Source organism: Entelurus aequoreus, linkage group LG18 (assembly GCF_033978785.1).
Source record: "Entelurus aequoreus isolate RoL-2023_Sb linkage group LG18, RoL_Eaeq_v1.1, whole genome shotgun sequence".
NCBI classification, from domain to species: Eukaryota; Metazoa; Chordata; class Actinopteri; order Syngnathiformes; family Syngnathidae; genus Entelurus; species Entelurus aequoreus.
Genome location: NC_084748.1, coordinates 38,922,790 through 38,937,115, shown reverse-complemented (window position 1 = coordinate 38,937,115; position 14,326 = coordinate 38,922,790). Strand labels below are relative to the sequence as shown.

Here is a 14,326-nt window from a genome sequence, read left to right as displayed (position 1 = left end):
AATAGTGAGAGTGCTCCTGATTGGTCGTTGTTAGGGCCTTGCATGGCATCTCCCGCCATCAGTGTGTGAATGTGTGGGTGAATGGGTGAATGTGGAAATAGTGTCAAAGCGCTTTTAGTACCTTGAAGGTAGAAAAGCGCTATACAAGTATAACCCATTTACCATTCAGCAATATCGGTACCGGATCACCAGTTTGGGTGTTGCAAGAGAACGTCAGATTATATTAGCTGAAATGTTTGCGATACATATGGCACTAGAATGGGCTGAAGAAAGTGAATACAGGAAGGTATCACTATTGTGTTAGATCCACTATGGACCGGACTTTCACTAATATGTTAGATCCACTATGGACTGGACTTTCACAATATTATGTTAGACCCACTCGACATCCATTGCTTTCGGTCTCCCCTAAAGGGGGGGTTACCCACATATGCGGTCCTCTCCAAGGTTTCTCATAGTCATTCACACCGACGTCCCACTGGGGTGAGTTTTTCCTCGCCCTTATGTGGGCTTTGTACCACGGATGTCGTTGTGGCTTGTGCAGCCCTTTGAGACACTTGTGATTTAGGGCTATATAAATAAACATTGATTGTAGTGATTCTGTTTCAACTCTTACGAATTTTGAGTCAGGAAATGCTCAGTGTCAGAGAATATTGTATGAAATTGTACTTATCCACTCCAGAATGATGAGACGAATACTACTGGTACCCGTACCTGTAGTATTTGTATGGGTACCTGCTCATGTGGGAATATTGGGAAATGAAAGAGCAGACAGGCTCACAAAAACAGCAACCAAGAAAGATGAGATTGATGTAAACATTAAGGTTATCTAAGAGGGAAGGCAAAAGTATAATTGGACTGAGGGCTAGTCAGCAGTGGCAAACAATTTGGGAAAATTAGGAATAAGGAAGGCAGTTATTTTCTGTTCAGAACCAGGTTTGGGTTCCCAGATGGAGAGGGACTGTAAGGAAACATCAAGTATTAATGATCAGAATTAGGATTGGGCATAGCTATTTAAATGATAAATTGTTTTTAATTGGAAAACACCCTACAGGAATGTGTGAACAATGGGTTTTAGAAACGGTAAAACACATTTTTTGGAATGTACTAAATATCAATATAGAAAGACTGTCTATGACTGAAAAACTGAGGGGACTGGGACCTGTGGATAGGACGCTGAAGAGCATGATAAATCTTGCGGACACTGAAAATGGAAGGGAAACACTATGGGAATTTTTGAACAATACTGGACTTAAGGAGGGATTTTAAAGGCCTACTGAAATTAATTTTTTTATTTAAACGGGGATAGCAGATCCATTCTATGTGTCATACTTGATCATTTCGCGATATTGCCATATTTTTGCTGAAAGGATTTAGTAGAGAACAACGACGATAAAGGTCGCAACTTTTGGTCGCTGATAAAAAAAAGCCTTGCCTGTACCGGAAGTAGCGTGACGTCACCGGAGGAAGGACTCCTCCCATTTTCCCATTGTTTACAATGCAGCGAGAGAGATTCGGACCGAGAAAGCGACGATTACCCCATTAATTTGAGCGAGGATGAAAGATTCGTGGATGAGGAAAGTGAGAGTGAAGGACTACAGTGCAGTGCAGGACGTATCTTTTTTCGCTCTGACCGTAACTTAGGTACAAGGGTTCATTGGATTCCACACTTTCTCCTTTTTCTATTGTGGATCACGGATTTGTATTTTAAACCACCTCGGATACTATATCCTCTTGAAAATGAGAGTCGAGAACGCGAAATGGACATTCACAGTGACTTTTATCTCCATGACAATACATCGGGGAAGCTCTTTAGCTAATGAGCTAACGTGATAGCATCGGGCTCAAATGCAGATAGAAACAAAATAAATATGATGTATAAACTATCAGACTGCGTGGTCGGTAGTAGTGGGTTTCAGTAGGCCTTTAATTGAATTAGAAAATGAAACTGAATATGGCAGTAATGCAACACAGATGGATGCCAGCTGTTGTACAACTGAAAAGAATAATAATAATAATAATAATAATAAGAAGAAGGGCACACTCGTTGTTTCAAATATTGACCACATCGTAACCAGACTAGCAATCTTAAACAATCACAAGCGCCAGCAATCCACAGATTACAAACGTGTTTATTGGCCAAAACCACTCTAAAAATAGATTGTGATCGATAGAAGTCACGTTCGGCGAAAATATTACTGTAAATTCAAAAAGAGAGTTTTTTCTTTTCAAAAAGCAAGAAACAGCTCCCTCTGCTGGTAGAATGGTGCATGGCGTGTCTGCCCGTATTGCGGTGGGAAAGGAAAAGCAAAACATTGAACAGCTTTAGTTTAATTTAGACACGCCCTGTTTGACATACTATTTTTACATTTTATTTATTGTCTTTTCACTTGTGTAACTCTCTATATTCACAAATTATTTTATTATTATCTGTATGGAAGTAGAATTGTCTCACATCAATTTATATATATATCAATATGATATTAATACATGTGCATATATTAATCCATCTATCCATTTTCTACTGCTTGTCCCTTTTGGGGTCGCGGGGGGTGCTGGAGCCTATCTCGGCTGCATTCGGGCGGAAGGCGGAGTACACCCTGGACAAGTCGCCACCTCATCACAGGGCCAACACAGATAGACAGATTAATAAATATACACATACAAATGTGATATACAAATAAATAAATAATTTGTATAAATAAACATGTATTTGTATATATATTTTTGAGATTTGAAAATATATACAAATAAAATGTATAAATATAAAAATGTGACATACAAATAAATTAAGAATTTGTATAAACAAACATGTAAATGTATTTTTGAGATTTGAATATAAATATGCTTGATTTTGTATTTGTATTGAATTTGCATATGTGGATCGCTTTTTTTTGCTTTTGTGTCGATGAGACATTCCTCCCACAAACCAGATGCACACATAAATGTGATATGTGACTTGAAAGTGGAGTTACACACTCCCCTGAACAACCAGCAGAGGGCACTGCAGCCATAGCGGTATTTGTATATTTATTAATATATGCATATGTATTAATATCATATTGATATATATATATAAGTTGATGTGAGACAATTCTACTTCCATATATCTGGTCTAGTATTTATGTAGGTTGTGAAATCAAATTAAAAAAAAAAAGCGTAGTTAAAAAGGTGTCAACAGAAGAAGAAATATTTCGATCATCATTTCTGGTAAGTCGAAACAAAAATAATTGATTTGTGACAAAACTACATTGTCGAAATTCGTGCCTTGACATATATTGAAGTACTTAACCATCTTTAAAATACACATCCATAATGAACACTGCCATGTTTGTTGAATTTTTAATACCTGAAGATTATTATGAGGGAAAATCCACCCATTTGTGCCTTTTCTCTACAAAAATATGCAGTTTTTCCTTAGCAGAAAGCCTTTTTCATTCACCCTAAATCAGTATAATTTATAAATATGCGATAATAAAGCTCGAAACACAGCTGGCACTTTAAGCTTCATCTATTCCAGACCTCGGCAAATTAAGGCCCGGGGGCCACATGCAGCTCGTTAAGCTTTTCAATCTGGCCCGCTGGACATTTCCAAATATTTTTTTTAGATCTTTAAGATGGAAACTGTAGCTGCCATTATGATGTGCAGTGATGTTTTCAAATGACCGTTAAGTGTTGAACAATACAAAGTATTTCAATGGTTGGAGGCTGTGCTTTTGCATGCTATACTAGTTACTATGGTAATCTAATTAGTTACTATGGTGATCTAATTAGTTACTATGGTAATCTAAGTCACAGCAGCTCAGAAGAGGCACCAAGCAGTGTGGCTGGGGAGCGTTTCCACAGAGTGTTTCCTGAGCGGCCAGCCTGAAATGTGGGTGTCAGGGACAGACGCGGAAGGAGATTTTTACAACAAAGTTCTAAAGTTTAGTGATATATCAGATTGTAGGTGGTTTTTTTTTACCCTTCACGTTCATAATTCGCTGTGTTTGTTGTATATTGCTTGATTGTAAAATATGTCGACCGAGAGGGTGTGTGGCGTTCATATGTTGTCAATATTCAGTGTTTTAGCGTTCATAGTTAATATTATAAATCCCTCACTCAGTAAAAAAAATTTAAATTCCATTCCGTTTTTTCAGACGGTCTGTCATAATATTTTTAGCATTCAGACATTATTGTGAGGTTTTGTATTAGTGTTCCTAGTAATAGATATGCTGGCCCCCGGACACATTTTTTCCCCTAAATTTGGCCCCCCGAGGCAAAATAAATGTCCAGTCCTGATCTATTCTATGCTAACATTACTTACATAAATCAGTTGCTCTATGACTTTTAAGAGAAATAAGACATCTTGCAGCGTTTGTGTGATCGTAGCATTTTCCCGTCCCATCATTATTATTATTATGATTGTCACAGCCAGCTGCCTTCATAAGCCGGCACAACCTGCCATCCCGCGCCGGAATGTATTCTTCTGTTGGCGTCATTCCTTGTCGTTGTTCCCCTGTTTCCCGGACTGCCTCTTCGATCTCGACCTCCCACTTGGACACGGATCTCTTGACGCGTCTCTCTCGCCCTGGATCATCCGCCTGCCCAACGGACTGTCTTCCTGCCTTGCCCCTCCGCTCGCCCAACACAACACCAGGTAACACACACTACAGCTAATCACACACATAGCCACACACCACATACCCTTTTGGATCTAGTTCACACTCCATTTCCTTTGTTTATATTATTATTGTTTGATTATTATATATATATATGGTGAATATATATATAATAAATACATAGAGCTACATTTCCCCCTGGTGTCTGTGTCGTCATCTCCCCTTAGTAAAACCATAACAATGATTCGTTTTAGAATCATTCCTGTTCGGACACATTTGTCCATGTGGTCCACCGTATGTTATTGCACGTTCCCCTTTCACTTCAAAATCATTCAAGAAACACGAGACAAAGTAAAACAAATCAGTAAAATACATTTATTGACAAAAACCTGTATTCATCCATCCATTTAACTTTACACACAAAAATATCAAAATACTTTACAGGGATTTAATCTGAATATGCTCAAATTCCTCGTTGATCAATTCTCTCAAGCAAATACACTGTACAATGACAACCTCCTTCCGTTTAAGTGCTCGTTTCATTCATTTTTTTCTCTCCTCTGGGAACGATGCATTTCAAATCATGCAGAGCAATAACTTCGTATTCATCAGCTCACTGCGTTTTGTGCAATTATGATTTCCAAAGAGTGACGTGCGCTCCGTCATACCTCGTTGTGAGACAGGTGCTCTAATGTTGGAACACTTAAGGTACACACTACGACATTCAGAACATCTTGGTTACGGCATTTAAAACAAAAATGTACAACTCATAATGGTTCACGACGTGGGCCCACCGTGCCCCAGTGCAACATGGGAAAGAAAAACACATCCTTCGCCTCCCTTCCTTCCTGCGGACATTGTCTAATGTCACAATTCCATAAACACACACTTCAAAATTGTAGACGTTGTGTTTGTTTTGACCACACTTGACACAATTCTCCTTCAGTCACTGCTACAATAGAGACTGATAGCTTCCACTAAACACGTACTATTGGAGCAAAACACTTGGCAAATGCGTATCTGTGTGTGTGTGTCTGTGTGTAATCAGATCCACGTGTCCGTGTTGTAGTTTGTGTGTCTGTGTTTACATTTGTGTGTCTGTGTGTAATCAGATCCGCATGTCCGTGTTCTAGTTTGCGTGTCTGTGTTTACATTTGTGTCTGTGTGTAAAAAGATCTGCGTGCCGGTGTTGTAGTTTGTGTGTCTGTGTTTACATTTGTGTGTCTGTTTGTAATAAGATCTGCGTGTCCGTGTTCTAGTTTGTGTGTAATAACATCCGCGTGTCCATGTTGTAGTTTGTGTGTCCGTGTTTACATTTGTGTGTCTGTGTGTAATCAGATCGGCGTGTCCGTGTTGTAGTTTGTGTGTCTGTGTTTTCATTTGTGTGTCTGTGTGTAATCAGATCCGCATGTCCGTGTTCTAGTTTGCGTGTCTGTGTTTACATGTGTGTCTGTGTGTAAAAAGATCTGCGTGCCGGTGTTGTAGTTTGTGTGTCTGTGTTTACATTTGTGTGTCTGTTTGTAATAAGATCTGCGTGTCCGTGTTCTAGTTTGTGTGTAATAACATCCGCGTGTCCATGTTGTAGTTTGTGTGTCCGTGTTTACATTTGTGTGTCTGTGTGTAATCAGATCGGCGTGTCCGTGTTGTAGTTTGTGTGTCTGTGTTTTCATTTGTGTGTCTGTGTGTAATCAGATCCGCATGTCCGTGTTCTAGTTTGTGTGTCTGTGTTTACATTTATGTGTCTGTGTGTAATAAGATCCGCGTGTCCGTGTTCTAGTTTGTGTGTAATAACATCCGCGTGTCCATGTTGTAGTTTGTGTGTCCGTGTTTACATTTGTGTGTCTGTGTGTAATCAGATTGGCGTGTCCGTGTTCTAGTTTGTGTGTCTGTGTTTACATTTGTGTGTCTGTGTGTAATCAGATCCACATGTCCGTGTTCTAGTTTGCGTGTCTGTGTTTATATTTGCGTCTGTGTGTAAAAAGATCTGCGTGCCTGTGTTGTAGTTTGTGTGTCTGTGTTTACATTTGTGTGTCTGTTTGTAATAAGATCTGCATGTCCGTGTTGTAGTTTGTGTGTAATAACATCCGCGTGTCCATGTTGTAGTTTGTGTGTCCGTGTTTACATTTGTGTGTCTGTGTGTAATCAGATCGGCGTGTCCGTGTTGTAGTTTGTGTGTCTGTGTTTTCATTTGTGTCTGTGTGTAATAAGATCCGCATGTCCGTGTTCTAGTTTGTGTCTGTGTTTACATTTGTGTGTCTGTCTGTAATAAGATCCGCATGCCTGTGTTGTAGTTTGTGTGTCTGTGTTTACATTTATGTGTCTGTGTGTAATAAGATCAGCGTGTCCGTGTTCTAGTTTGTGTGTAATAACATCCACGTGTCCATGTTGTAGTTTGTGTGTCCGTGTTTACATTTGTGTGTCTGTGTGTAATCAGATCGGCGTGTCCGTGTTTACATTTGTGTGTCTGTGTTTTCATTTGTGTGTCTGTGTGTAATCAGATCCGCATGTCCGTGTTCTAGTTTGTGTGTCTGTGTTTACATTTGTGTGTCTGTCTGTAATAAGATCCGCGTGCCTGTGTTGTAGTTTGTGTGTCTGTGTTTACATTTGTGTCTGTGTGTAATAAGATCCGCGTGTCCGTGTTCTAGTTTGTGTGTCTGTGTGTAATAACATCCGCGTGTCCATGTTGTAGTTTGTGTGTCCGTGTTTACATTTGTGTGTCTGTGTTTTCATTTGTGTGTCTGTGTGTAATCAGATCCGCATGTCCGTGTTCTAGTTTGTGTGTCTGTGTTTACATTTGTGTCTGTGTGTAAAAAGATCCACATGCCTGTGTTGTAATTTGTGTGTCTGTGTTTACATTTGTGTGTCTGTGTGTAATAAGATCCGCGTGATAATCGACTAAGAAAGCTGGATAAAATTATGCAATTATGGAAAGGGAAATCCTTAACCTTGTATGGTAAAATATCTATTGTCAACTCGTTAATTATTCCTCAATTTATTTATTTGTTTTTGTCATTACCAGCTCCATCACAAAACTTTTTTTAAGATTTATGAGCGGAGGGTCTTCGATTTTGTCTGGGACGGCAAACCAGAAAGGATTAAAAGAAAGGTTTTGTACAATGAATATGAATATGGGGGCTTGAAACTTCTCAACCTTGAAGCTATGTGTCTGTCTTTAAAAGCATCAATTGTTCCAAAGATGTATTTAAACACTGAGTGGTACACAAGTGTCCTGTTGGACAGAAAACATGTATTGTATCAAAAGAAATTGTATCCTTTTTTACAAGTGATCCCCTCCCATTTTCCTTATGTAGAGAGTCTGCTGGGAAACATGGCGGGGTTCATAAAGGAAACAATCCACTCATGGTGGTGTTTTCAATTTTATGTACCAGAAAAAAGAGATGATATTTTGCAGCAAATAATATGGATGAACTCTAATATTGTAATAGATGGAAAGCCTTTCTTTTGGAAAAATATGTTTGAAAGAGGAATCATTTTTGTCAATGACATTATCAATGAGAATGGAAAAATTATGAAATATGATGAATTTACAACTATGTATGGTGATGCTTGTTCAAGCTTTTCATTTAATCAACTAACTGGAGTCATTGGGAAAAGATGGAAACAAATTAATTATGGAACTACTAAATTATTAGTTTGTAAGCCCTTAATAAGAAATTCTAGTTGGCAAAAAGGAACTAAAATAAATAGAAAAATATATAAGTTTTATTTAATAAAGAAATCTTTGAAGGCTGCCCCATACAACACATATGGAAAATGGGAGGACTTTTTTGACTGCCCGTTGCCGTGGGATGCAATATTCAAATTAATCTACAAAACCACTATCGATGTGCAAAATCGTTATTTTCAAATTAAAACTATTTATAACTTCCTACCCACGGGAAAAATGTTAAAAATATGGAATATGACAGAGTCAGATGATTGCCGTTTTTGTTGTCAGGAGCCTGAATCCACCTTACATTTGTTTTGGTATTGTCATATTGTGTCTTCATTTTGGGTGGAAGTTGAAAAAATGTGTTTAAAGATTGGTTTGTTTATGAAGCTTGATGTGGTTTCTGTTATTTTAGGAGAGTTCATTGACAATCATGATTTAGTCAATTTAATTATAGTACTCGGTAAAAGGTTTATTTTTAAGGCAAAAAACAGATATTCACTTAGTATTTCTTTCTTTAAAACATTTATTCAGTATTTTTTAACTTTAGAAAATTATATGGTTGAAAACGATAATGATGCCAAAAAACATAAAAAAAGATGGGAAGTCCTCAAAGGCTTATTTTGAAAATGTAATTTTGTTTATATATGATATGCAATCTGTTGTTGTATTCCCTATTTTAAGTGTACATAAATGAAGGTATGTGTTGCTGACTTCGACTTGGATGTGATGTGGACTGTACATGGGTGCTTAATTTGAAAATGTATTTTTGTTTGTGGATTGTATGCAACCTGTTGTGATCCCTGGTTTTTGGTGTACATGGGTGAAGGTGTGTGTTGCTGAGCCCGATCTGGACGTAATCTGAACTGGACCTGGTTTTAAGAACCCTTTTGAACAATCTGATTTTATTGACAATCCGGTCTGGTGAAGTTAAGGTCCTTTGTTTGTTTTGTTTGAAAGTAAAACAAATTTAAAAACAATTACATAAAAAATAGTGATTAGTGAAAATGTTAGTGGACCAGCACCACACACAATCATGTGTGCTCGAATGACTGTATCCCTTGCAGACTGTATTGTTCTATACTGTAGGAACCAGAAGTTGTTGTTTTTTTAATAACAGAAAGAGACAGCTCCTTTTGTGTAAATGAGTGTGGATGAGTGTGAATGGGGGAGGGAGGGTTTTCTTGGGTTGATGCACTAATGGTAAGTGTATCTTGTGTTTTTTTTAAATGTTGTTTGAAATAAAAAAAAAAATAAAAAAAAAAATAAAAAAAAAAAGATCCGCGTGTCCGTGTTCTAGTTTGTGTGTCTGTGTGTAATAACATCCGTGTGTCCATGTTGTAGTTTGTGTGTCCGTGTTTACGTTTGTGTGTCTGTGTTTTCATTTGTGTGTTTTTGTGTGTAATCAGATCCACGTGTCCGTGTTCTAGTTTATGTGTCTGTGTTTACATTTGTGTGTAATCAGATCCGCGTGTCCGTGTTCTAGTTTGTGTGTCTGTGTGTAATAACATCCGCGTGTCCATATTCTAGGTTGTGTGTCCGTGTTTACATTTGTGTGTCTGTGTTTTAATTTGTGTGTCTGTGTCTAATCAGATCCACGTGTCCGTGTTCTAGTTTGTGTGTCTGTGTTTACATTTTTGTGTCTGTTTGTAATACATCCGTGTGCCCTTGTTCTAGTTTGTGTGTCTGTGTTTACATTTGTGTGTCTGTGTGTAATCAGACCTGTGTGTCTGTGTTTACATTAGTGTGTAAAAAGATCTGTGTGTCCATGTTCTACATTGTGTGTCCGTGTTTACTTTTGTGTGTCTGTGTAATCAGATCCGCATGTCCGTGTTCTAGTTTGTGTGTCTGTGTTTACATTTGTGTGTCTGTGTGTAATCAGATCTGTGTGTCCGTTTGTGTGTCTGTGTTTACATTTCTGTGTCTGTGTGTAATAAAATCAGTGTATTCGTGTTTGTGTGTCTATGTTTACATTTTTTCATATACTGTAGTGGTCATTCATCCATTTTTTACCGCTTGTCCCTCTCATGGTCGCGGGGGGGTGCTGGAGCCTATCCCAGCTGCACTCGGGCGGAAGGCGGCGTACACCCTGGACAAGTCGCCACCTCATCGCAGGGCCAACACAGACAACATTCACCCACAAGGGTCAATTTCCGTTGCACACACGGATCTACACACACACAGAATAAGATACAGATTTTTTTTTTGTTTTGCTCCAATAGTACTTCCGAATAGAACTCCAAAAGTGGCGTGTAGGAGATTGTCTTCATAGTTGGAGAGGTGACAAAAAGACAAGATTGCTACACAACGAAATATTACATGTAAAAAAAAAAATACAAACAATTCCTCTGATGGTTAAAAGACTAACTTGTAAGCACGTGCGAGAAAAGACGTTTTTCTGTCGTGTCTAACGCTGCTACTGCAACATTTTCTTTGACGCGGTCCTACTTTGCTCATTTCAGGGGATTTTTAATGATATTGGATCCCATTTTTAATCACAATGTTGGATACAGGGAAAATCTGAAAGTCTGTTCTCTTGTCGGACAAAAAAAAATTGGACTTGTGTAAAACTCACGATAAAAATGACCTGTAAAATATATATTTTTTATTAAGCAAACTGTACTGTACATTTTTGTGGTTGCTTTATGAGCTTTATGCCTCACAATGAATGCAACCTGAACATTCAGCATTGCATCGGATTAATCTGATGCAATCTTTTACAATTAAAAAAGCTCAATTGGAAAAAAACTGGAATATAGCTGCATTGTGAACGAGGCCTTGAGTTGAGTTTTTATTTTTGAGAGCGTTGGCAGATTTGGTGGAATAGCCACAATACAATTCCAGCCGCTCGGTTTTAATATCATCTTGTCAATCGCTAATTGACAAGACCCAAAAACTCTTCACAGCATAAATAATGATTTTTTTTTTCTGTCCGAGGCGGAATTTGGCAATGTTTCAAATTCTAATTCTCATATTTTCACTTCCTCTGTGACTTGGATGTCTCCTCGTGTCTCATTGGTTTTACTTTCATCCTTGAGAGCAGGATGATGGTCACTGGGCGCTGAGCACAAATAAATATCAACACCCCCCCCCCGGTCCTTATCTAATATTTAAAATCCTGTCCTTGTGTCGCACATCTCAGAAGCACATGACAACGTTGCATCGGAACACAGAAAAATACCATAGAAAAGAGGTTTTCTGTTATCACTATCAGGTTATTCACATATGATGACATCTATAAAATGTATAAAAGGGTCTAGGAAGAGTGCTGAGTGGGCAAATCCCCGTGTACCCTGCATTACAAAAGACTAGCGAAGTAAAGATTAGGTTTTTTCTGTGAATCTAACATCATTAAGGCATTATCTATCCAGTATTGCTAAAGGAACAGCTGACATGAAAACACAAAATATATAAAAAGATGCCGTGCCTAATCCTCTTGTAAATCAAAAAGCAGGTACTGAGCGTCCTATGCGTTAATGACTAGCTACCAACATGCAAAGTGCACACTTCCAAATGTTTGGTTTCGTCCTCTTAATCTCCCTAGCAACTGGAAAAAAAAACGCGTGCTTCTTCTACTCGCCGATGCCATTTCTTTTTTTTTCTTTTCTTTTTTTTAATCCAGTAGTAAAAAACGAGCTTTCACAAAATGGAAAGCACACATCACGATAGAAAACAAAAATGTCTGGAAATGTTGAGGTAATATCTAGTCAACGTTGAAATGCCACATATCGAAATCATATAAAAAACGCACGCGTTTGGAGAGGAAATGCGGGCGGGGGCGGACACGACGGGAAGACAACAAGTCCAGGAAGACAGAAGTTGCGACAAGCGGCGGGAATCTGCAACACCCGACATGTAAAAAGTCAAAATGTATTCTTGAAGGGTTCCTTAAGGATCAGTGCTTGAGACTTCGAACGTCAAGTCTGGCTCGCTCCACAAGAGCGCGACTGTTGGTCAAATAAAATTTAGTGCAATTGAAAAAAGAGAGTTTTTCTCTGAAAGCTGCCTGTATCAAACAAAACATAGAAAAGAAACTTTTAACACGCAAAAAACCTCACCCTTTAAGTCCATCCTGTTGTACATTCATAAAAGAGGGCGGAGAAATGAAAGAAACAGGACCTCACGTCTTCCTCAAGAAGCGATGCCTGATATGTTCTTCTGACGACCGATCACCCGTTCTTGTCTCCACTTTTTTCTCCCGCAGCCTAAAAACGACACGATTGATGTTATGTCATGTATTTGACATGTCATGAATATGTGACGTAATGAGAGAATATGCTCACTCACAGGCTTGTAAAGCGCACCCTCCTGCAGACCGAAGAGGTTGCCCCCTTGGCTGCCCTGCAGGGGGGATGCGGCCACCGAGGTCAGCAGGTTGGGCGAGCTCGGTGCGGACGTCAGGGCTCCTGCCAGCGTGAGGCGCTGCAGCTCCCTGTGCTTTTGTTGCTGCAGCATCTGGCAAACTACCGCCCGCTGCTCCTTAATGTGTGGAGAAAGATGGCCTGGTTAGGATGAGGGGTTCATGCTGCTGATATTGGTCATCCTTTAGTGCAGAGCTAGGCAAATATTTTGGCTCGGGGGGCGACATTGTGAATGGGGGGGCCCACTGTGTATGTGTATAAATCATATATACACCGTATTTTTCGGACTATAAGTCGCTCCGGAGTATAAGTCGCACCGGCCCAAATTGCATAATAAAGAAGGAAAAAAACATATAGAAGTCGCACTGGAGTATAAGTCACATTTTTTGGGGAAATTTATTTGATAAAACCCAACATCAAGAATAGACATTTGAAAGGCAATTTAAAATAAATAAAGAATAGTGAACAACAGGCTGAATAAGTGTACGTTATATGAGGCATAAAAAACCAACTGAGAACGTGCCTGGTATGTTAACGTAACATATTATGGTAAGAGTCATTCAAATAACTATAACATATAGAACATGCTATACGTTTACAAAACAATCTATCACTCCTAATCGCTAAATCCCATGAAATCTTATACGTCTAGTCTCTTACGTGAATGAGCGTACGTGAATGAGCGAAATAATATTATTTAATATTTTACAGTAATGTCTTAATAATTTCACACATAAGTCGCTCCTGAGTATAAGTCGCAAACTATGACAAAAAATGCAGCTTATAGTCCGAAAATTACGGTACACATTTAGCTGTAAAAATCTGCTGTACAGTATGTGTGTTTGGGTCCCTTTTTTCCAGGATAGATAGATAGATAGATAGTTAGTACATTATTGATTCCTTCAGGAGAGTTCCCTCAGGAAAATAAAAATTCCAGCAGCAGTGTACAGAATTGAGATCAAATTTAAAAAGTAAAAAGTAAATAATGGGGGTATAAATGGAAACAAAATAGAAAAATATTACAATAAGAATAAAAATAAAAAGCAACAATGAGAATAAACATATAACAGTACAATAAGAATATAACAAGAGAAACTAGGCAGTAGTGACCATGTTATGAAAAAGTATTGCACTGTTATTGTTTTGCATCCCCTGTCATCCTAGTACACCCCCTCCCCTCCAGAGAGGAGTTGTACAGTCTAATGGCGTGTGGGACAAAGGAGTTTTTTAGTCTATTAGTCCTGCACTTGGGATGAAGCAGTCTAGCACTGAACAGGCTTTTCTGGCTATTGATAACGGTATGCAGAGAATGACTGGCATCATCCAGGATGCTCACTAGTTTAGGAACACTAATACCAAAAGTCACAATGTCCGATAAAATTCTAAAGAATTTAAGACAGACCACCTCAAAAAAACGGAATCGAACTTTACAGTTTTTTACTGAATGGCACACCCAAAATGTATTACATTAAAATAAATAAAGTGGGATTTACTATATTAACTATGAACAATAAAACACTGGCTATTAACAACATATGAACATCGCTCCTCTTTTACTTCTCAGACCAGCTCCTTGATCTTTTACAATCAAGCAAAGTACAACATAAATGTAACAAACCGCAAAATATGAATGCAAAGGGTAATAAACACCTACAATATGATATATTATCACTTTTATGCGGAAATTTGTTGTA

At 38.4% G+C, this 14,326-nt stretch overlaps 1 protein-coding gene across 2 annotated transcripts in view; it reads right to left on the bottom strand.

Moving 5' to 3' along the window:
• Window positions 1–4,953: 4,953 nt before the first annotated feature.
• The window catches only part of LOC133634121 (protein AF-17-like), an 85,131-nt gene continuing 75,758 nt past the window's right edge, over window positions 4,954–14,326 (bottom strand). For both annotated transcript variants that reach the window (XM_062027146.1, XM_062027147.1), the window contains exons 19-20: window positions 12,559–12,750; window positions 4,954–12,476 (exon numbers count right to left, since the gene is read on the bottom strand). In XM_062027146.1, the coding sequence (XP_061883130.1) occupies window positions 12,441–12,476; window positions 12,559–12,750 (228 nt within the window). In that variant the 3' untranslated portion in view covers window positions 4,954–12,440. The remainder of the gene's footprint in view (window positions 12,477–12,558; window positions 12,751–14,326) is intronic.